The sequence below is a fragment of the Cetorhinus maximus genome, chromosome 19 (genome assembly GCF_964194155.1).
Source record: "Cetorhinus maximus chromosome 19, sCetMax3.hap1.1, whole genome shotgun sequence".
NCBI lineage: Eukaryota > Metazoa > Chordata > Chondrichthyes > Lamniformes > Cetorhinidae > Cetorhinus > Cetorhinus maximus.
This window is the reverse complement of record NC_135897.1, coordinates 46,691,146-46,715,823: the sequence shown is the minus strand read 5'-3', so window position 1 is coordinate 46,715,823 and position 24,678 is coordinate 46,691,146. Positions and strand designations below refer to the sequence as shown.

The window sequence follows — 24,678 nt, the reverse complement described above, 5'->3', positions numbered from 1 at the left end:
GGTGGAAGCACTGTGGTTTCCGTTTGGAGGTCTGTCAGTGAGTTTTACATCTATTCATGGGGGCCAGAGAATTTGGTCACCCAAGTCCGAAAGAAGTATAGGGGCTGTGATTGCACTGCCTCTGGATCTGCAACACGACCAACAAATTGGAGCACAGGCTGCTGTGAGGGAAAGCTCTCCAAAGAGGGAGGAGAAGGAGAACTCTCCAGTGAAGGACATATCCAGTTTTCCATTGGCATTTCTCATATCTTCTCTGAGAGGTGACTCAGGTTCAGAAAGGAGGGGGTCACAGAACTCTGCCACTTCCTTCAATATGGCCTGCAGCTTCGCATCTGGGTGATGATGGTGCTGCCATCGGCCATCAAGACCACAGTGGCATTAAACCTTGCCTGACCAGGTCTTTCCAGGCAGGAGCAGGCTACAGAGCCAACCTCACCCATATACTATCCATCGATATATCAGGAAGGTGATGGAGGTCCTATGTGCCAAGAAAGGTGATTACATTCTGGTCTCTTTGAGGAGGGAAAAGCAGGATGAGTGGGCATGTGGCTTTGCCAGGATTCATGATATTTCTTATGGTGCAAGACTCCATCAATTGTAGTCATGTAACTCTGTGAGCTCCAGTGTCAACAAAGAGAGGTATAGAAACTACAAGAGCTATCATTTCATCAGCATGAAGTTGATGTGAGGCCATGCATACTACATCATGTTGGTGAATGCCTGTCATCCTGGCAGCAGCCACGATTCATTCACTCCGAGGCAGTTTGTCATTCCCACCATCTTCGGGCCTCCAAGAAGAACCAGAGGCTGCTGGAAGACAAGGCTATCCACTGAATACATGGCTGCTTAACTAGCATCCCACCCCCACCCCGCTCCCCCACCACCAGCTACCATCAAAGACACAGAAGGACTGCAGGCCATAATGAAGGCCATAGAGCCACCAGAAACATTGTGGACCATTGTGCTCAAGCAATGCTTCCACTGCCTGGACTATTTGGGCGGAGCCCTCAATTACTCACTGGAGCATGTTTCCAAGTTTGTGGTGGCCAGCTGCATCCTCCACAGTATTGCCATCATGAGGGTGCAGCTATTTGCTACCAAGAATCTGGAGGGCACCTCAGGAGGAGGAAGGAGGAAGAGGCATCCAGGATGCCTTCACTCAGGATGAGCTGTTCAAGGACACCTGCTCAGATTCCATTTCCCATAGGACAACTTTCCTTCACCACCATAACTCCACTATTCCCCAACTTGCCATCCTACTGGGATGACCTTCTCAAATGGCCCCTTGGCTATAAAAACCATCAATAATAACCTTTCCATTACATCTTTATCCAAAAGCAAATCCACTTACAAGAACAAAAATGAACTGTTCACCCTCGGTGCCTGTCTTTTGTGTGCCTTTGCCTGTCCTGGTGCTCCTACAGGGTGCTACCCAGTGGCTGCAGCATGGCTTTCAGTGGACGAGACTGTTATGACCAGGTGAGAAGGAATGAACCAGCTCCCCTCTATTCAGCCTCCTTGGTTGTTCGCAACAAAGGTCTTAGTTTCTTTTTCATGGGGGTGTGTTGCAGCTGATTTGGATTAGCTAGTTTCATGGATGCGGTCTGATGTAGAAGATCTTCCCATTATTACGAGATCTTGGTTTGCTGGTAGTTCTTTGATAGTTGACTTCTCGAACTGAATATACTTGTTCCAAAAGAGAGAGAGGGAGAGAGTGCAGCTTTCCAGTCTGGTTCCTCTGCTGAAAACTTTCTTGACATACCTTCACACTTGCCATCTCTCTGCAGTGGCTCTAGCCTGTCCTATTATACTTCACCCATTGTGTATTTCCAAGGGGTTTTGGGTGGTTCTGCCTGTGGCAGCCATTGTTTCAATATCCAGCACTTTGCATTTTAATGTCTATTCCTTAGTGATGAGTTTCAGTGGGTCTGAATGTTTGTTTGTTTTTCACCTTCACCTTGGTGGTTGGATGGTGGCCTTGTGTTTTTAAAATAGTTTGCTCTGTCTCAGTTCAAATTGCAAGTTTGAATTGTAATTCCACATCGGAACTTTCCAGAAGCTAGTCAACTGGCAATACCAGATGTCAGGTGAGTTGTGGCTGCCATCATTCGTCAGTGTCTTTTCTTGTCTTTAAAATGTCCTTTTTAAACAGTTCAGCATATGTTTGGTCACCCAGTGAAATTATGGATTTACCACTCATGCACAAGTCACATCATTGTGACAGACTGCAGGTGGCCTTGGAGGACATCTTCGAGCAACTCTGAGCTTTGAGGGTCCAGTATCAAACTGCCCAATCAGACAGGGATGACAGCAGCCTCAGCTGTCTGCTAGACCTGTCATCCTGAATGAAGTCTGTCCTCTGCAGTTCCTGTTCTGCCCCCTTTTATGTTGGGCAACTATCTCATGCAAGAGAGGGTGCAGAATGTCGGTGATTGTGTTGCACTGTTTGGTTGATGTTTCTGCCATAGCTGAGTAGCTGGAGGTAGCTACAACCCATCACACTTGGAAGGATTCGAAGAAAGTGCCCAACTTCAAGAAAGTGTCAAGGTAATGTTACGGACAGGAGAGACAGTCAAAATTCTTTCCTCTCAGCAACTGTCTGTAAGCAGAACGTATTTTGAATTATTTTTAAAGTAGGCTGTGACGTGTTTTCCCAAACCCTCAGTTTGTGTGATCCGATTTATTAATAACTATCAGCAAGCTCATGTTATGATTAACTCAGAAGGTTAGTTTATTCACATTCAAAACCGGGGGAGGAGTGTTAGCAGCATCCCACTCCACTGCAAACATACACACAGCTGGGGTGGGGGAGGGGGGTGGGGGGTGGAGGGTGGATAGAATCACAGAATCACAGAATTTTAATGGCACAGAAGGAGGCCATTCAGCCCATCATGTCTGCACCGGCTCTCCAAATGAGCATAATGGCCTAGTTCCATTGCCCTGCCTTTTCCCCGTACCCCTGCACCTTGTTTCTTTTCTATTCAAATAACCATCTAATGCCCTCTTGAAAATAGTTTGTGACACAGCCGATGGTAAATGATGAGTTGTTCAAATCCCAAAGGAAAACTCGAAACAACTGCCACAACTTGTTTTGCAATTTGTATAAATTTCGAGGTGCGTGCCTTGATTTCAGTAGTAATAAGACCACCAAGTCTTATAGGATTTTACAAAACTAGATTAAATATTTATTAATAAGAGAAATGATTATAAACACATACTTATGTCTACAAAGTACTATTACAATAACTTCTACACCCCCTACTTAATCTGACTCCCAGTTACGTTTTCATTAAGGCAGCAGTAAGGCATATAGATTTTAAAAGACCCAGGCACACAATACCCTGAACCAGTCAAATTCAAAGTGAGTTTTCTTAAATTCAGTTCATTTATAAAAGCAGCTTGAGGCATAGATGCTGAAGGTTTTTCACACTTTTTAGATGTTAAAAACATCTACCCTTACACACAGCCTTCGCTCCTTTATACATATTTTCCCCTTTGAATGCAAATTCCCATTGTTTCACTACGTCTTTGGACTTTATCTTTCTGATAATAAAAATCTCTCATACCACTAAGTTTTACCAGTAATCTTTGAGAAAAAACACACTGTTTCTAAAATTCACCTTACTAGCTGACACATTTCACCCCTCCTTTGAAAACAATCTAGTCTGGTTTATTTAAAAATGCAAATGTCCTTTCACACCTTACATTCTAAACTTACCCCGTGTTTACCATGTTTGCATCAAAGCCTTCAGACCAGCTGCCTTTAATCCAATTAAGTCTCACACACACAGACACAGATACCACTATTTTACAATAAATTCCAGTAACATCATGGAAATTATTATGTCTTCCTGACAGTTTTATAACTATGGATAAAAACAGTACAAGACCACAGAAATGAATGTTAGTTCACGTGATTTCCAGAGTCTGGGAATTCAAATTCCAGAGGGTATTTCTTTTGTGGCAATTAATTCCTGATGAGTTTCTGGTTGGAGACAGCAATACGAAAATCCTTGAAATGAATGACATTGCAGCACGATTGGTTTTCCGTGCTTAGACCGCTTGGCAGGCATTGATCATAGATTTTTAAAATCAAGCAGGCTTCAAGGAGTTGAGAGATGGTAATCACTTGCTTGCTCAGCTAGGCTGCTGGAGCCCTTTCCAGTTGATGTTAAAACAGCAGTCTGTAGATTTCTCAGTTCTCAAAGGAATGTAAAGGTTTCAAAATGGTCACTCAAATCATGTGACCTTCTTTCTCCACAATGATTTCAAAAGGGATGTTTATCCAGTGTCTGGAACTGGCTTTGATTTTAGTGCTGATAATTTCCCAGCCGTTAGCTGTTGAAAGAGTCATCATCCATATTAAGGTTCTTGTGTCAAGAAGTCATTGTTTAGGCAGACCCTCTGATTCCACTAGAGGGGTAAGCTTATCAAGATGCAAATGATGTCCATTTTCCCCTCAATTGCTCACTTTTGAAATGGACCTGGACAGTCCCAGGTCTGAGATGAGTCTGTTAACAGTTCTGCAGCTATAACGACTTTTGGTCTGTGAGCCCCGTGGTTTCATGATTGCAAAGGTCTGTACAATGAAGTGTCAGATTCCACAGGCTGAGAGAGGAGTTCTTTTGTTCTTGTAATTGCTGCTGGTAGCTTCCAGAACAAAGGGCCAATGCTGTAGTCATGTGACTTGTAACAGTCATCCTTTGGTTCCTCAGAAAGTCCATTTTAAAAATAACAAAAAAACAACAGAATTTTATATATATAGAGAGAGAGAGTTTTGGGTTTCTTTTCATGGCTTATTGACCTAACAGTAAACAATGAGGATCATTATCAATTATTGCATATTGCTTTCAGCGTTTTCCACGTGAATGTGCCAAGGGATAGCATCGCCATGGACCTCACTGAGTCATTTTATCGTTTTCAATTCATGGGCAATTGAAGAAAGAGAGCTTCCTTACAACGTGAACTAGTGACCAAATCAATTAGATGCACAAGCATCACAAACTAGTCTAGGTAGACTACCAGGCAAGGGTTTTCTGTGAAAGAAGCTCTGAAGAAGAGTCATATGGACTTGAAACATTAACTCTGTTTCTCTCTCCACAGATGCTGCCAGACCTGCTGAGCTTTACCAGCATTTTCTGTTTTTATTTAAGGGTTTTCTGCTGTACAAACATCTATGGACCTTCATCAATGGAAATAAAAAAATCAGTAGTATGTAAAATGGCCATCTTACTCACTATCATCTGACTTACATCATGTGTAAAGTCAAGGTATACTGTATGATGTATAAATCCTGAGTGAATTTACATCTTCCAGTTTAATTGGTCTTTAATAAGCAGAAAAACATCAATACGTTATCAGTGTTTATGTGCAACAGAGCTGTTACAATTTGAGGGATAGTGAACACACATTGGTGCTTATTTTATTAGTGCCAACTAATAATATGACTATACTTTAAATGTGTGAAATAGCTCAAACATTCAAAGTGAATTAAACCCTGTCGTATAAAAGTCTTGTTATAATCCTCTCTAATACCTAAGGTTATTCAACACATTTTGATAAATGAGTGAGTTGAGTTTCAGTCAGTCACCAGCTGACCATTAGCTTTGAAACGTTGACAGTCCTCAGACTAAACCAACAATTTTAATGAAGTCTAAGAAGGGGGAAACATAGATTTTTCTTGAGATATTTGAGTTACCTGACCTGGCAATGAACTTTAAAGAGATTTAATTGCTTGTTTCTCTCTGAATAAATGCAACAATTTTTTTTTCACAGACATGGGAGTGAGTTTTTTAAGGCAGCTCACACAAATGACACCATCAATATGAAAGCCTTATTGACAAGTGAAGATTTTGACCCCTATGTTCGAGGTATATATTTATGAATTAGAAACTTGATTTCTCTTGGCTTTGTAGCATTAAGTTTGATTTTTCTTCCCCTACCGCTTACCAGTTAAGAAGCTGATAAGATATCCATCTCTGGATGTTCGCAAGTAACATTCTATTGCTGCCTCAGAACAGATGCATGAGTGTAGTCCAGGTTATTGGATCCATGTATAGCTCTTCAATTGGGTCCCAGATAAACTCATCTCCGGCACTTTTGCCTGAAATCTCAACTGAGATTGCAATCTCGCTTTATAGACAGCCATAGAAAACATTTTTTAATCACTTTGCCCTACAGGTTTAGCATGGTTCAACCTCTGGTCCTTTCTTCCTTATGTTTCCTTACAGCAATCACCAACCACAGTGTAACCGATTTCAGGCATATAATTGGGTTGGTTAGCCTAAACTCTAGAATCATACATTATATTTGCTTCTTCTTGCATTGAAATCCCATTAATCTGAGCTCTGTAATTAGTAGCTTGAAGAATGAGAGGGAAAGAAAGATAAACTTCCCTGTGATGTAACTTAAACTCATGAAAGTGACAAATGCCCAATGTTGTGATAATATAGAGGAGAAATGCATTCATGATGAAAGTACATCAACAATACAATTTGTAGACATAAGATAAACTCATAAACTGTGGCTGCTTCCACAGTTATGCCAGTAATTTTCTCTGAGGCTAGGCTACAGTCCTCAAATCAGTCAGCCATCTTCTCTTGACTTATCGCACAAGTTACTGCTGATTTGTTCAGAAAGGCCAGTGTTTGCAGTCCCTTGCTTGGTAAATAATCCCCATTTCAAACAAGGTAGACTCGAAAAACCTCCTTGACATTCAGTGGCATTACCATCACTGATTCACCCAGAATCAAATTCCTGAGGGTCACCATTAACCAGAACTTAACTGGACCAGCCACATAAATGTCACAGGTCAGAGGCTGGGTATTCTTGACCCAGCTCACCTCTTGACTCCCTGAAGCCCCTCCATCGTCTAGAAGACGCAATGAGGAGTGTGATGGAATATTCCCCACTTGCTTAGATGAGTGCAGCTCCAACAATACTCAAGAGGCTTGACACCATCCAGGACAAAGCAGCCCTCTTGATCAGCACCCAATCCAACACCTTAAATATCCATTCCCTCCACCAGTGGTATACTATCATTGCAGGGTGTAACAAGACAAGATGCACCATAACAACTCACCAGGTCTTCTTTGAAAGCACCTCCCCAAAACCATGACCTCCACCGCCTAGAAGGACAAGAGCAGCAGGTGCAGGAAACACCATCACCTTGAAGCTCCTCTCCAATTCACATAGCATCCCCACTTGGACATACACTCATTGCTAGGTCAGAATCCTGGATCTCTACATCTAGCAGCATTCTGATAGTCCTTTCACCACATGGCTTGCAGCAGCTCAAGAAGGGTTCTGTTGAAGGGTCACGAGGACTCGAAATATCAACTGTGCTCTTCTCCGCCAATGCTGCCAGACCTGCTGAGTTTTTCCAGGTATTTCTGTTTCTGTTTTTGCTCACGAAGAAGGCTCACCATCACCTTCTCAAGGGCAACTAGGGCAGGTAATATTTGCTGACCCCGCTCGTGACATACACATCCCAAGAATGCATTTTTAAAATCAGTGTTAGTAGCTTGACACAACTGTGCAAATTTATTTAACTGTTAGATTCCCTAAAGACCAAGAGACCTTTGCGGGTTTCCATGTATTCCTTAAGTCTTAAATAAAATTTTAAGTTCAGAAAGATTTCAGTGAAGTGAATACAGAAAGATTGTTTCTTGCAGTTGGTTTATTACTAACAAGAGACCATCACTTTGAAAGTTCCACTGAAGAGCAAGGTTAGGAAAAAAATTCTTCACACAGAGAGTCATTACAGCATAGATTTATTTGCCATATGGAGGACTTGAGGCGGAAACCATTGCATCTTTTAAGGGAAGAGAATTTAAACATTTGAAGCAGTGGAAGAAGTGCAAAGCTGTGGAGAAAGCAGAGCAGTGGAATAGTTATGGATTACAAAAGCATAAAGCTGGCATAGGCAATGTGGGCTGAATTGTGTCCTGTGCTGTAAACTTCTGTGGTTCTAATTGTTTTGATATTCTTCTATGCACTTGTTCAGAAACTAATATTTAAAAATACTGTTTAAAGGGAATTTAGAAGAAACAATACTGCATTCAGCTTTGTTCAACGGTAATAAGGAAATTGCGGAGTTAATTCTGGATAGGATACCATCACTGATCAATGAACCCATGACGTCTGACATGTACAAAGGTAAAATACAGTGTGTTTAATGTTGATTAGGGTTCAGAGTAAACAGCACAGAAGCATTAATTTACCAATTCATAGGTCCTGTAAGTACATTTACTTTATTATTTTGTAATGCTTTCTGAAACATATAGTAAAATTACTGTTATGGGATTATTAAATATGTAACTAATCAGCAACATTGTACAATCACCTTTATGCAAAAATTGCTATCTGCCAATAAACACTTTAATGTTGTTTGGTATTATGGTGCATTTAAACCTTTTAAATACATGACTGTCACTAATACTAAGTCCTGACTAGATTTCTGTTTGTAATGCATCCCTTCTCTCATCATCCATTATTCTGCAGTTGTCCAAATCAGTATGTTTGAGAGACCAAACAAAAATCACTTGTAATGTGTAAAATTATGCTTTCAACTATTTGAAGCATAACAACAAAGTGGGACTAGTAGGGAATGCTACCTTGGGTAATTATAATCCAGAGTCTTAAACTCTCAATTTGAATTTCAGGCTCAGTAACACTCACTTAGGTTCAACTAGGAAGGAAATGATCAAGTGTAGGAGGGCTGAGGAGGGGGAGGGGGTGCTGTGGTTGCATTCCTGGTCACCAGAGAGAAGTTGCAGATTGAGGGGAACCTATCCAACACTGTTCTAAATCAGCTAATGGATAATTCAAAAAGTAACATTGGCAGTATCCAATGAATTGTCTTTGAGCAGGACTTTGCCACCTTTCTAAATGAGAAGAACATCCTTGAAATATCACATGAAATGGAAGGCAGAAAATTTTAGTGCAACATAAAAAATGGCTAGGCTACTTTAGTATACTGTATAATGGTACTTCTTAGTCTGTTTATATGAATGAACCATTTCTGATATCACTTTTCCATTTTCTTTCAATCTATAGGTGAGACACCCATGCACATTGCTGTTCTGAAACAAGATGTAGAAATGGTTAAGGAACTGTTGAATCGAGGTGCTGATGTGGTAAATGCACGTGCAACTGGTTCATGCTTTGTTCCAGGAGAAGAATGTCAGTGTTACTATGGTAAGGTCTCGTTTTTGTTCTTAGAAGTAAGATAAGATATATTATTGTGGACTGATAAAGGTTGAGGATTCTTATGTATCTTTAACGCAATTTTCTAATTGTTGTGGGCATAATGTTTCAACATATCCTCAGTAACTTTTTATTGCCCAACCTCATTCTGAGTTGTTTGAGAATGACATCTGCATAATTAGTGCTAGCAAATTTCCCTTCCTAACAGCATTGTGGGTGCAGCTATATCAGAGAGACTCACTACCTTTTCAAGGGCAATTAGGGATGAGCAACAAATGCTGGCCTAGCCAGCGACGCCCACATCTGATGATAGAATTTTTTTTTAAATTGGCTTGTGAAATATGTTTTCAGTTTCCTTTAGAAAAGATTTAAATCTTTAAATTAATTGTCGTCTAATAACTTGGTGTTTACCATTTTAGAATTGCTCAATAAACTCATTTTCGGTGACATGCAGGGAAGTCACATTAGCTTTACATAAGAACATAATTAATATTGAATGCAATTTTTTTGAAGTAATCAGAAAATACAGGTACCTTAAGATATGAAAAATGGTTTAAGATGTACAAGAACCATCAATGTTACTACTTTTTGCTTGGAAGCAACCTAGCGTGCATTAATACAAAAGTAACCATATGACTCATAGGCCGGGATTTTCCGTGCCTGCTGGTGTTGGTGTGTTCGGTGGCGTGAGCGGACAACATGGCAGGAAGGCCAAAAATCGACATTGTGAAACCAGTTTGCGATTGTCTGCTCCGCCCGCTAATGGCGGGCCGTGTTTCCCGCCATCGGATGTTGGGAACCTCATTGTAATACATCAGCATATCATTGTAAGGCCGGCCCGCCGGAATCGTTCCCCCTCCCCCGCTGGATCGTCCGCCCATGTTGGCATGATTGCATGCTGACGTGTTTCACAACAGCATATAAAAGGCGTGCACTTGGCAGGCTGCACTTTGAGAGGAACTCAGAGGTGAGTACACAGCAACGATGTCCAGCGCTCACCCGGGTCGCCTGTTGGATTTCAAGGTTGAAACGTGTTGCGGGGTGGCGGGGGCAAGGGCTGCCCTGCGGTTGAGGTGGCTTGGTGGGGGGACGGGGGGAGCAAGGGCTGCCCTGCGGTTGAGTTGACTTGGTGGGGGGACGGGGGCAGCAAGGGCTGCCCTGCGGTTGAAGGTAACGCACAAGCACATGCAGGGTTGGGGTGTGACTCATAGATTCATAGACGTTTACATCACAGAAGGATGCCATTCGGCCCATCGTGTCCATGCCAGTCAACAAAGATCTGACTACACTAATCCCATTTTCTAGCGCTTGGCCCATAGCCCTGGAGGCTATGGCAACGCAAGTGAATATCTAAATACTACATAAATGTTACGTGAGTTTCGGATTCAACTACCCTTTCAGGCAGTGAATTCCAGACTCCCACCACCCTTTGGATGAAAATATTTCTCCTCAACTTCCCTCTTAGCTTCTGCCTCTTACCTTAAACCTATGCCCCCTGGTTATTGACTCCTCTACTAATGGAAAAAGTGCCTTCCTATCCACCCTATCTATGCCCTTCATAATCTTATACACCTCTATCAGGTCCCATCTCAACTTTCGCTGCTCCAAGGAAATCAATCCCAGCCTGTCCAATCTTTCTTCATAGTTCATTCACTCCAGCCCAGGCAGCATCCTGGTAAATCTGCTCTGCACCCTCTCGAGTGCAATGACATCCTTTCTATAATGTGGTGACCAGAACTGCACACAGTACTCCAGTTGTGGCCTAACCAGCATTTTATACAGCTCCAGCATAACCTCCCTGCTCTTGTATTCTACACCTTGGTTAATAAAGGCAAGTATCCCAAGTTGTGGGCGAGGGAGGCGGTCACGCATTAAGAAAGCCTTATGTAAAGTGACCGTTCCTCTGCAACTGAGACAATTCAGGCACAGCCACATTGATATGGTTGGAGCCGGGCGTCTAGTTTCTCTGCCCACTCATGCAATGCAGAGGCATGAAAATGCCACCAAGTGCTCCAGAGCTTTTCACCCCTCGGGCACAGACTGCAAAGTAATGAGTGTTTTAGTGGACTGAAGAACAGCTGGACAACTGGGCATGTTGTATAATCTCCTTGCTAAAGCTAGCCATGGAACAGTCACTGTTGGAGGTGCTCACAGCCCCTTGCAATGTCATCATCCCGGTTTGGACCAGTCTCCTCCATGGTTCAAGCTAACTGTGCAACCTTGCAGCGCGTGTTAGGAGAATGCCTGCGCCTGAGCTGAGAGCACAGCATGCAGCCCAATGGGCAAAGCTGCCGCCAATCGGTCAGGTGCAGTGGGGCAGAGGTGGGTGGTGTTTCGGGCAGCCATGCAACGCGCTAATATCTGGCCATCCAAATGGTGGCCAGCACTCTCCGGAATGCGTTAAGGGGCCTTCAGACTTAACCAAGAGAGGTTATTAGTGCACCATGCTAACCCATACGTCTCACTCTTTCATCCTGCAGGAGGAGTACATCAGGAGCATGGGGCCTGGTGAACTGGCTGTATGTCTTGTGGCTTACAGAGAGTGAAGACAACGGAGAAGAGAGTGAAGGAGGTGCCTGGCTGCGCAGAGGGAGGAACAGCAGCCTCTGGAAGAAGGGGTGGCTTGGGCTCCCGCACATGCTGCCGAAGAGCCACAGTGAGCCATCGCTGGTCGGCGCCCAGCTAGACCCAGGGCCTATAGACGCCGCCTTTCATTCCTGCAAATGATCGAGAACCGCATCACCAAAGACTGTGCATGTCCAGAGAACTGGTCACTCACATCTGCCAGTGACTGCAGGGTTTGGTGCCACTGGAACATGGAGGGCATCCACTGCCCATGGCCATGAAAATGACCGTGGTGCTCAATTTTTACACCAGTGCCTCCTTTCATGGTTCCACAAGTGACCACTGTGGGATAGCACAAGCCTCCACCCACAAATACATCCATGAGGTCACGGATGCCATCTTCGCGAGGGCACACAACTTTGTGCATTTTGCCCAGGACCGGGACAGCCAGGATGCAAGAGTGATTGGATTTGCCCGGATCTCAGGTTTCCCACAGGGTGCAATCGACTACACTCATGTGGTTCTCAGATCTCCATCGCAACAAACGGTCTACTACATCAGCTGCAAGGGCTTCCATTCACTGAATGTGCAGCTGGTGTGCGCCCATCACAAACACATCCTGCAGGTCTGCGCATGGTTTCCATGGAGTGTCCACAACTCCTACATTCTCATTCACTCACAGATCCCTGAAGTCTTCCAGGGTCCACAGAAGCTGCATGATTGGCTCCTTGGGGACAAGGGCTACCCGCAGAAGACATGGCTGATGATACTGGCGCAGTGACCTCAGACTGCAGCAGAGCAACGCTATAATGATGCTCACGCTGCAGCTCACAACTTGGTGGAGCAGACCATCGGGATGTTGAAAATGAGGTTCTGGTGCCTGGACAGGTCTGGTGGAGCCCTGCAATACAGTCCATAGAGGGTGCCACGCATCATCGTCGCCTGCTGCGCCCTTTACAACCTGGCACTGCAATGGGGAGAGGAGCTGGCTGAGGAGAAGATGGAGGAACTGGAGATCTCCTCCGATGAGGAGGGCACCAAAGGGGATGAGGAGATAAGGTCTCGGAGGTCCTCGAAGGCGACAATGATGGGGATGAGGCCCTCGCAATTACTAGATGAGGCAGGCATGCTCGGGAGGCCCTCATAGCTGCTAGATTTGTGTAGGATGATGACGACATGCTACATCTTGGTGCTCCTGGGACATCCACAGCAGAGGTGGAGGCAGTCTACTGACTGCTACACCCTCTCTGTGATGGCCTTTGTGGGTGTCCTTTGGAGAGCCGAGACTTCGAGGGCCTCGGCCTGCCTTCAGGATCCTGCTGTGTGGCAGTGGCACCCTCCTCGGCCTGTGGAGCTGGAGCTGCTGAGGTCACAGGAAGAGGGGATTTGGTTGGGCCGGACACTCCCAGAGTCACCTGGATGGATGGTCCCGGGGGGTACACCTGTTGATCCTCCTCCCTATGGGTGCCCAAGGGCCCCTGGCTGACTTGTTGAGGAGAAGGGGTAGCTGGAGTGAGATTGAGCTGCCCAGCACCCTTGTCGCGTATACACTGTTGGAGGCCAACTATGGCGTCAGAGATGGAATTGAGCCTGTGCAGCAGTGGAGGAGCAATGTCCTGGACCAAGGTCTCCACGCCATCCCTACCAGTGTTGATCTTGGTGCGCTGGCATGCCTCAGCCTGAAGACAGACGGACTCCTCCATCGTGCCTTCAATCTGAGGAGTGCAGTGGACATCCCTTCCTGATGTTCCCTAGCTTGCCTTTGCAGCTCCAGCAACTGCGACATGTCCGAGTCCAGAGGCTCGTCATCTGACTTGGACTCAGCAAATCTCTGGCCTCCAGCAGTCCTACAAGTGCCGGACAGCTGGGAAGTCCTTGCTGTCGCCTGCTGTGGATCAGAAATTCCGATGTGCTCATCAGATTGTGATCCCAAGGCTATTCTAAAGCTAGGTCCTACTGAGGTATGTGTCTCTGCACTGGTGGAGGGTGTGGGTGAGCGCTGTGACGGGACTTCAATTAGGGTTCCCCAAGATTCCTCTTCAGAGGTTTCTTCGGGGCTTGATTGGAGGCCCTAGGTCATGGACTCCGTCAGCTGTTTCCCAGATGTGCCTGCGAAAACAAGGGGATGTAACTAGTACATGGCAATGGCCTGTGAAACAGGACACATCACTCACAGCATGGTTGTCTGATAGATGTTGCAGTGTTGGGTCCTCACTTGGTAGAGCACCGCCGACCTCACCATCAGCACAGGAACAGCCCAGATCCTCGCCAGCTGGATGCCTCTGTTTTCAAAGTCGGTGAGGACCTTGATTTCAGGCATTCCTCCACTGGTCTGCAACCTCCTGTTGTGTGCCAGCTTGTCCTGCACAATTAGAGATGGAGAGAGTATAAGCAGGATGCCTGTCAGTCCAGACGATAAGTATGCCTGGCATATGTGGATGTTGAGTGGTCCCATGGACGGGATGAGGACAATGAAGGTGTATGTGTGAGTGAATGGTGATAGCTCTTGAACCGGCAGTGAGTGAGGGCCCTGTGGATGTGTGATGGGTTTGTGAATTTGAGAGTGATGAGAAGAGTGACTTACCCTGGAAGAACGGAGATCTTTCAGCACTGGGTGGCTGTCCTCTTTCGAAGGGTGTTGGCGCTGACCACTGCTGCCACCGCCTCCCAAGCCTGGTTGGTCACGCCGCTGCCCATCATGCAGCCAGAGTGGGGGTAGAGGACATTGCGGCAGGCCTCCATGGCATGTCACTAAACCTGGGGGCTGCTGTCTTTTTGCCTTTCGTGAACATCTTCCCTGCAGTAGTCCTGGGCTGGAAGCACTGAGATGTGTGCGTGCGGCTAGACTTTAAATATGGCGCCTGGCATGATGAAGCCGCGAGGTGATAGTGTGGCCGGCGAATAAGAGCCTGCCCACCATGGAAATGGCATCTTTCCCGGAAATGCATAATTAATGTGGCGGGTTTGGACGATATGGCGTGCAAAGCCGCCATTGCATCCGGCGGATAAAACGTCGCACTTAGTGCAAATCTGAGACAGTTCCGCCCATAGAACCATAGAATGATTACAGCACAAAAGGAGGCCATTCAGTCCATCGTGTCTATGCTGCCTCTCTGCAGGAGCAACTCAGCTAGTTGCACTTCCCTATTTCTTCCCTGTGGCCCTGCAGTTTATGGCGCTTATCCAATTCCCAATTTGAAAGCCCCCATCGTATCTGTCTCAATCACACCCTCACTCCAGCCCAGGCAACATCCTGGTGAATCTTGGTTCTTAATCCTCCTGCCAATGGGAACAGTTTCTATCACTCTGTAGACCCCTCATGATTTTGAACACTTCCATCAAATCTTCTCCTAACTTTCTTTTCTCTAAGGAGAATAACCCCAGCTTCTCCATTCCAGCCACATAACTAAAATCCCTCATGCCCGGAATCATACTTGTAAATCTTTTCTGCATTCTCCCTAAAGCCTTAGAACCATAGAACCATAGAAAAGTTACAGCACAGAAGGAGGCCATTTGGCCTATCTTGTCCATGCCAGCCCGAGGACACCCAGGTGCCCTTTCTAATCACACCTTCCTGCACCTGGCCTATAGCCCTGCAGCTTACAGCACTTAAGGTGCAGATCCAGGTACTTTTTAAAAGAGTTACTATTTTAACTTTTCTATGGTTCCTGAAGAATCTCCTCTACCCTCTCTAGTGCAATCACATCCTACCTAAGGCGCGGCAACCAGAACTGCACACAGTACTCCAGATGTGGCCTGACTGAGGTTTTATACAGCTCCAACATAACCTCCCTGCTCTTGTATTCAATACCTTGACTAATAAAGGAAAGTATATGGCCTCATTTGAGGAACCTTCTAAGATATCATCCCTTCTTATTGCAGTAATTGACTCCTTGATCAATACTGCACCACTACCTCCTCTTATACAGCCCCCGCCCCCCTACCACCATCTTACACCCTGGAATATTGAGCTGCCAGTCCTGCCCCTCCTTCAACTATGTCTCCATTATAGCAATGATATCATATCCCCATGTGTTAATCAACACCCTCAACTCATCTGCCTTACTCGCAAGGTTCCTTGCATTAAAATAAATGCTATCCAGCCTTGCCATGCTCCCTTGTACCTTAACTTGTCTATATATGCTCTGCCTTTCAGATTGACTTGGTTTATCTTCTATACTTGTCTGTGCATCTCTTCCTACTATTCCTCCACCATATCCCATCCCCCTGCCAAATTAGTTTAAACCCCCACCAAAAGCACTAGCAACCCTCCCCACCACCCCCCACAAGGATGTTGGTCCTGTTCCGACTTAGGTGCAACCCATCGGACTTGCACAGGTCCCACCTTCCCCAGAAACGAACCCATTGATCTAGGAATCTAAAGCCCAGCCCCCTGCACCAACTCTTCAGCCACGCATTCATCTGTTCTATCTGTCTATTCCTAAAGTCACTAGCACGTGGCACCGTAAATAATCCAGAGATTACAAACTTTGAGTCCTGCTTTTCAATCTGCTACCTAGCTCCCTAAATTCTTGTTGCAGGACCTCATCCCCTTTTCTACCAATGTCGTTGGTACCAATGTGAACCACAATCTCTGACTGTTTGCCTTCCCTCTTTAGAATGACCTGCAGCCATTCAGTGACATCCTTGACCCTGGCCCCAGGGAGGCAAAACACCATCCTGGAGAGACGTCTGCGGCTGCAGAAATGCCTGTCTGTACCCCTCACCATTGAGCTTCCTACCACTATTGTTCTTTCTCTCATTCTCCTCCCCGCTTGTGCAGCTGGGCTCTGGCTGTACTCCCCAGAGGAACCGTCACTCGCACTGTTTTCCAACACAGAAAAACGGTTCTTGAGTGAGCTGCACTCTGGGGCTTTCCTGACTACCTGCCTGCCTTCCTTCTTCTGGCTGGTGGTCACCCATTCCCTCTCTGATTGCACTTCCTTAAGCTGCAGGGTGAACACGCCTAAAAACGTGTTATTCCCTTATCAGCCTTGTGGATGCACTACTGTGCCTCCAGCTGATGCTCAAGCTCCGAAACCCAGCGCTCAAGCTGGTCAAACTGGTGGCACTTCCTGCAGATGTGGTCATCCAGACTGCCAGGAGCGTCTAAGACTTCCCACATTCTGCAGGCCGTGCAACACAAGAAACTGAGCTCCCCTGTCATACACGATTTGCAGCTTGCACTTCATGCCAGATGGTGTGTTGAGGGTAAAGTGGGATTTAGGAAGGTGTGGATGGAACATGTCACCCTGGATCTTCTCAGTGGCACCTGTTGCAATGACCTCAGTCACTACCGTCCCAATAATTTGCAGCACCATCATTTCCAAGGCGCTCAAGAGAACCAGTCCCCTACTGGTTCTCAGCTGCCCCTTCTGTTTATGTGCTCCCTTTTCTTGCATGTGAGAGGTAAGAGTGTCAGTGAGTGTGTTGCTTTGTGTCTGGGTGAAGTGCCTGTCATAGCTGAACAGGTGGAAGTATGTGGAAGATGTGGTTGTGGGGCTCAGAGCAGTGCTAAGTGAATGAGGGTGGGGTGGAACATATGAATATTTGGCATGAGTCCTGATTGCTAGTGACTATTGTTAGGTGAGTGATGTGGGTCCATTGAGTAGCATTTGAGGATGGTGATTTCATGGGTAGATGATGGCATTTGAAGATGCATTTACTGACCTTGACCATTTGTGTGAGATCATTGAGCTTTTGTGACACTACAGCCAGATCCACAGAGCCAGACTCTTTGAATTGATCTCTGTAGCTATCTGCCCGTTCCCTTCACAATATACACTTCGAGGACTTTCTGGCTCCCTGTGGAAACGTCACATCTCTCCTCCTTTTCAACTCCTGGACTACATTCTCCAGCACTGCATCAGAGAACCTGGGAGAACTCTCCCTGGATTGCTGCTCCATTGAAACTCTTATTCTTTCTTTGAAACACTTTTGGAGACAGTTCCACTAGCTGCTGCAGATTGAATGTGCCTCCCCTTTAAGGGTTGCAGGCTAGCTGTAATTCGTGCTAACCAGGCAGGGACCTGAGCCTCCTGCTGACCATGTAGCCAGTCAGTAGCATGTTCAACACTGTGATGCCTGCCATAATCATTGTGATCAGCAGGCAACATGAAATTCACTTGCTGCCTGTATCATCCCGACCAGGAACAGGATAATCAAATTTTGTGATCCCAACGCTCAAAAACCAGTGTGTTTTTTTTTAGTCCATTAAGTCAACAATTCTGATGTCACTACTTCAGCTTCATACTAGGTGTAGAATTAAATCCAGGCCAGTGGAAAACCAAAGTTCAAGAGTGCTCTGGCTATTTGTTCCCCTCTTGGTAACTTTCTAGACATGTTTTTGAGTTTTTAATACCATATACAATAAAACAACAGTCTCAAACATTTTCTTGTAACATTAAAAAGCAAACAACCTAGGAGTAGACTCACTATGATGTAGATTAACTGGGGCCTGTCAAATCCCCGTGGCATTGTAGATTTACTGATTTGAAGCAGCAACCTTACGCGTTATTTATTAACTTGGCAACATTCCTTTGATTTTCATTAGTACCTTCCCAACAGCTACCATTGATCTGCTAGTAACCTGCATTAAATGCCTCACTCGAACTGCACAGCAATGCTCTTGATTTGGCACGAGTTGTTGAATTATAGCTGGGATGTTTATGTTACATCCAGAAGATTAACAGCGGCAGCAGAAAGAATTTTGCTGTCTTTTTTAATTGATGATGAGTTTTGACCACATTTTTTTCTTACCTCCAGGTGAATATTTGTTGTCATTTGCAGCATGCATTGGCAATGAAGAGATTGTCAGAACTCTTATCAAGCACAGTGCTCCATTAGAGGCACAGGATTCCTTAGGTAAATATTTCACCATTCATCAGCCACCAAGTGCTTAAGCTTCTTCTTCATGTGCAATTATCATTGGGAACTCAATTCTTTCCTCACAAATGGTGTGAATTACCATTGCAAATAATAAGCAGGTTTGAGGTGTTTAGCTAGGTTAAAAACATTTATGAGCGCTTTATAACTTCATACAAATTAAACTTTGTAATGCTTCCACAATAAGATGAGAATGATTCCATTTGGTGGATATAAACCTCTAACTACTTCTGGATTCATTGAAGGCCCCTCCTCAGAAATGTCATTATGGGGATAATAACTTAGCAGTACAGAACTCACAACATATCTAGAAAATTAGTAAAAACTGAACAACAACTTCCGATCACATAGCAGCAGAAGCTAACCTATATACAGACCTCATGCTAGACAAGTTAGACTTGAGAGCAGAATGTCCTTTAGGGAAGGGAATCTGCTGTCCCCACCTGGTCTGACCTACATCTGATTCCAGATCCACAGCAATGTAGTTGACTCTTAGCAAGGGCAACTAGGGATGGGCAATAAATGCTTGCCTAGCCAACGACGCCTACACCCCATGAATGAATTTTAAAAGTTTAACGAGTGGCATTGTTTCCTGACCCGCCACCGATAAAGTTGGCAGGGGATTCCCTTCCACTCTGCAGCCATTTAATGCTCTGAGGAGCTGCCGGCCATCTGACTGGCTGACAGCTCTCTGGTGCCAGCAGGAACAGTGGCCACTGCTGGGACAGCAGCAAGTCCCAGAAATCAATGAGCCAGAAGCTGACGGAAGGGAAGTCTGGAGGCTCTCGAAGGGGCCAAGACAAGAGGTCCATTGGAGAAAGGGGGTGAGGGGTTGGGGGTGCAAAGATCAGTGGCAGAGAGATTCCTGGGTGTGCGGGTGGTAGACCTTGGGGATGCCCCTGGTTGGAAGATGGGGGTCCATGAAGGATGCCGGGACTGGGCAGCTAGGCAGTGGGAAATTCACCTACAGAATTTTATGGCCACCCCACCCCTCCTCCCCCAACCCACTGCCTGCAAACCCTACTCGAAGGGGACCATAAAATTTTGCCCTGCAAATGCATTGAAACATGGTCTGGTATTAGCTTAATTTCTAGAGGGAGAATCTAACTAAAATCTCAGAAGGGAATAGTTGGGTCAGGTTTAACCATTTTCAAATTAATCTAAATAGCCATATTGAGGTGACTTGGGGTTTTCAGCTTAATTGAAGAGCTCACTCAGAGATACATTAATGTACACCCATATAATTCAGTTTTCCCAACATGTTTTGCATACAGAGGAACCCACAAGGAATAAATGTTTATTTCTCAATTTCTCTTCAGAGAACAAACTACCTTTGCATGATTAGAAATTAGAATTCTTTTGGACAGGTAATACAGTGCTTCATGTGTTGGTTACACAATCAGAAAAAAAACAAAAGTATTCCATGTATGATCTCATCACATCACTTGTGTCTGAGAAACAACAGCCAAGTCTTGAGAACATTGTGAACAATGATGGCTACACCCCATTGAAGCTCGCAGCAGCTGAGGGTGATTTAGAGGTAAGTGAATTACGACTTTGTAATGGAATATGAAGCTATTGTTTGCTAAACTGTATAAGAGGAAAGACTTTGTTTATTTAAGGAGCCCATTCATTTTGAGAACACATTAGCTCAACAATGGAGTTACTTGTGAAAGTGAGTTCTTTTAAAGCCACACTCCGCAGTAAGTTCTCTAAAATATATGTTACTTTGAGCCTGATTCTATTGTGCAATGAAAAATAGCCTTTTCAGTACATAGTCCATCTGTAGCTGCATAATTCAGCACTATTCAGTTCCACAACATTCAGAATAATTGTCTGTATTGACACACTCACTATTGTTTTATCTCCTTTCCAATTTTTGACCATTACTATTCCACACAGTTCTACATATTTCAAAACAAATGTTGGAAGAAGATGTTTAGTGAACTCTAGTTAAAGGCAAATCAGTTCAAACCTTCCTGTAAAAAAGTATTAAATTTAATTTAATACTTGCTTTAGTTCATTAACTGAACTTTATTTTGTAGATGTTCAACTTTTTGGTGCAAAAACAAAAGAAAATATACTGGACAATGGGGACAATTTCTTACTGTGTCTATGATCTCACCAACATTGATACATGGGGTGACCAAAAATCAGTTCTGGACATCATAACAACAAGCAGGAATAGAGAGGTAACCATAAGGAATGAACCTGTCTTTTCTTTGTTGTCATCATCAATTATACCATGCATTTGCATGGGATAATTTTCAATTTTCTTTGACTTTAACTACTTTGCTGTGGGGCTGCATAAACAAGTATGTATATTCTTAATGTGATGGACTTCAGTAGAGATTATGGCGTTAGTGGTAATGGCTCCCCACACCAACTCTGTATTCAGCAGCTCAGGCAGTGAACTTTAACTTTGGTTGATTTCCTAAAAATATCTTCAATTCCCATCACACAACTGATGCCGCAAAAATTGTTTGCAGTGTCCCTATTTTTGGTGCTATGGGTGCCATTTCAGATCCAAAATGGCATCCAAGCTGCACGTACACACTTCCTATTGGTCCATGCCGGATGGCATTGGGTAGAACATTAATGGGGTGCTGGGAGCACGCTTAGAGAAATGGCAGATCGGGACCCCAGTCGGTGTGTAATCCTGATTTGACTGTAGAGGTGCAATTTTCAACCTCGGCACTCCAGCTAATGCCCTATCTTAACCTTGCCTATCTGAACATGCAATCAACAGCAGGAAGAACCGAACAACACCACCACCAGCACTATTTAAAGGGATCATAAACTGCTTTTGGGTTGGTTGCAGATTGACTTCTAGCTATTGTTGAGTTAGTAGAAGTGTTTGGAGGTTAGTAATGTTACCTAAAGTTGGTGAAGTCTACAGGAAGTGGTTTGGCACATGGTGTAAGACTTGGTTCTCATTTCAAAGGTTCTGCTTATACCACTTGTGCCTAGTCATTGACATGATTATCTCTATCCCCCATGGCCTGTTGGGGAGAGAAGCTGCTTGACGAGGGAGAAGGTAGAGAGGACATGGGCTTTTAGCAGGAGGCAATATCCACCTGAGAACTTCAAGAAGCATTTCTCCTACCTCAATGAGGAGCAATATTTGCAATGTCTGTTTTACCAGAAAGCTGCTGACTGAAACCTGCCACCTGTTACAGGCAGACCTGCAGCCTCAGAGAAGGTGAAGACCACACTGCCAGTGGCTGTAAAGATGAATGACCATGAACTTCTTTGTGTCGGGCCTCTTCCAGGCTGGAGCAGACGACATCTCCAACATCATGGAGTTTGATAAACACTGTTGTATAAGGGAGGTCACTTAAGCTCTTTCTGTAAAGGCAGTGCAAATATATTGCATTCTAGAGAAGCAGGCAGAGCAAACACATGGCTTCACCAGGATAGCAGGCTTTCCCATGTTGCAGGGTATCATTGACTACATGTTGCTTTGCAAATGCCACATGTAAATTCAGGGAAGTATCACAACCACAAAGACAACTCAATGTCCAGCTGGTGTGTTTTCAGACTCGGCGTATTACGTAGTTCAATGCCAAGTGTCCTGGCAACAGTAATGATGCCATTATGCTACAGCAGTCCACTGCACCATCAGCATCGAGCCACCATGAGAAACCAGTGGGTGGCTACTAGCCAGATAGCTCATGACTCCAGTGAACAATCCATGCACACATAGGCAGCATGTATATAACCACAGCCAAGAATCCACACAAAATGTCACTGAGCTGACCATTATGGTACCTAAGCAACACTTCTGCTGCCTGGACCACTCTGGGGGAGCCCTGCAGTACTCACCAGAGCATGTGTCACTATTTGGTGTTCTGCTACATCCTGCACAACCTCAGCATCATGAGGGCACAGCTCTTGCCACCAGCTTTACAACAAGCAGATGAGGAGGAAGGAAGAGGCAACCAAAACGGCCTCCTTTCAGCTGGGCTGCTTATGGCTGTCTCATCTGACTGCACCATCAGTGAATGCAACCCAAATTCTCCATTCAACAACAGTCCCACACCATCCCTTCCTACTGATCATCACTGTGTCCTCTTTGCCACAATGCTGAAATAAAAGACACCACAAAACAAACATTTCAAGCCAACTTTATCAGTCAAACCATCCAATATTCCATTCAAAAGCCAACCATTCACCCTTGTGCATATCCTCATTGCCTGTCTTCTGTGTGCTTTTGCCTTGTTTAGTGCTCCTATTTTGTCTTTTGTTTTTGCAGTTTCCCTTTAAGAGGCTGCCTTTTACTTTGCCCCTGATTTTGTTAATTTAGTTTAATTGTTTTATAACAAGAGAGTTACACTGTGCTACCCCGGTGCTGTACCCCAGCGCTGTACCCCAGTGCTGACTGGTGGAAGGCTGCTGACTTTCGGTGGGGCAGATGGCTGATGACCTTGCAGGGCACCCTCGAGCAACTCTGGCCCTGGAAAGCCTGACTTTGGACTGCGTGACCTCAGCAATGTTGGCAGCAGCCTGGGCTGGCTGACAGGAAATAGCACTGGCAGGATGGCAGTGATGGGAGTGGGCAGCAGGTTCTTTCTCCATTGGATCACTATCATTCCGTCAGGGTGGCGACTCAGCAATCCCAGCGCTATGTTGGATGGCAGATTGATGGACTGCTCTGCAAGTCCCTTTGAACACTAATGTCTGCAGCAATGGTGGGAGCAGTCTAACTGTTCATGGCAGTAAGCTGAGCATGCATGACTTTGTCTGATTTTAGGCTGTAACATTCAGACATTAGGTGGTTGCTGCTTGTTCTGCAATGGAAGCTGAGACATTAGCCATTAGATGCTGCGTCATGGTTGGATCCAAAGTTTGGTGATGAAGTTGGTCACCAATTCCATGCTGGAAACGATATGCTCCAAGGTCTGTGAAAACCTTGTACAAGGTTAGTATTAGACTTCATGCTCCTTGACAGTGACCATAGGCTTTCTGGCAGGCCTGACAATGCACCAAGCATTTCTGTGTGCATGCCCATCAGCCTTTTTCTGTATCCTGCCCCAGTGAAGCTCTCATTTGAGTTCTCTAGAGCAGAACTCATGAAAGACCCCACCTGCTGGCATCTGCGTTTCCCTTGTTCCCTGCCCTGGCTGCAAGCCACTCATGCAGATGATGTCTCTACCTTAGTCTCCCAAGAATGCACAGTGTCAGCATTTGAGCTGTTGATTGTAAGCATGAGACGGAATGAAGGTGTTATCTTTTCATCAGTCTCTTCTTCCTCTTCCACATTTTGCTTCTGCATCACTGCCTGGCCAGCTGGTTGTTCTTGGGTATCTGGAAAGATAAAAGCATGAGAGTGGGATTGTGATGAGGGGAAGGGAGAAACAAAGTGGTGCATGTGCAGCTTGTAAATTAGAAGAGATTGTGGGATTAGGAAAGGTGGGGGATTGCTATGAGCATTCTATCACATTCGATTCTCCAGTGATGGTGAGCACCATCTCATCCCTTGGGGTGAGCACATGCAACTGCTACCTGCCACTGCTGTTGCTGTCTGTGGTTGTGTGCATCTTGTCTTGCCAGAGAGAGGGAACTGTGTTATTGAATATGGTGCAATATGTTTGGATGATGTAGCTATCATGGTTGAATAGCTGGCAGTGTGTGTCCGCTGTGAGATAACAGTGTGAGGCTTGCAGCAGTGCTAAGTATGTGAGAGTGAGACAAAGCTTTAAGTGTGAGGTATGAGTCTTGATTGATAGAAATTGTTAATAGGTGAGTGAAAGGAAGCTGGTGTATTGAGAAGTGTGTGAATGTAGTGGCACAGTTGGTGCAATGTAGCATTTGAACATGCATTCACTGCCGTTTACCACTTGTGTGAGGTTATTAAACTTCCTGGATTACTTCATCCAAGTCCTCAAAGCTAAACTGTTGGCATTGACCACTCTGGTGTTTTGCTCCACTGACTTTGCAGTGTCTGTCTGGAGGGTATCCTGGCCCCCTGTGTGTGTGGAGGACCTGTTTCCTCCTATCCACCTCCTGCACCAAGGCTTT

General features: G+C 45.0%; 1 protein-coding gene across 1 annotated transcript in view; it reads left to right on the top strand.

The window, feature by feature from the left end:
• Positions 1–24,678, top strand: part of LOC144694188 (transient receptor potential cation channel subfamily V member 6-like) — a 50,432-nt gene that overhangs the window by 13,899 nt on the left and 11,855 nt on the right. Inside the window, exons 4-9 of the mRNA XM_078564544.1 lie at positions 5,776–5,870; positions 8,035–8,157; positions 9,058–9,198; positions 18,538–18,636; positions 20,025–20,197; positions 20,703–20,849. Coding sequence (XP_078420670.1) covers positions 5,776–5,870; positions 8,035–8,157; positions 9,058–9,198; positions 18,538–18,636; positions 20,025–20,197; positions 20,703–20,849 — 778 coding nt within the window. The remainder of the gene's footprint in view (positions 1–5,775; positions 5,871–8,034; positions 8,158–9,057; positions 9,199–18,537; positions 18,637–20,024; positions 20,198–20,702; positions 20,850–24,678) is intronic.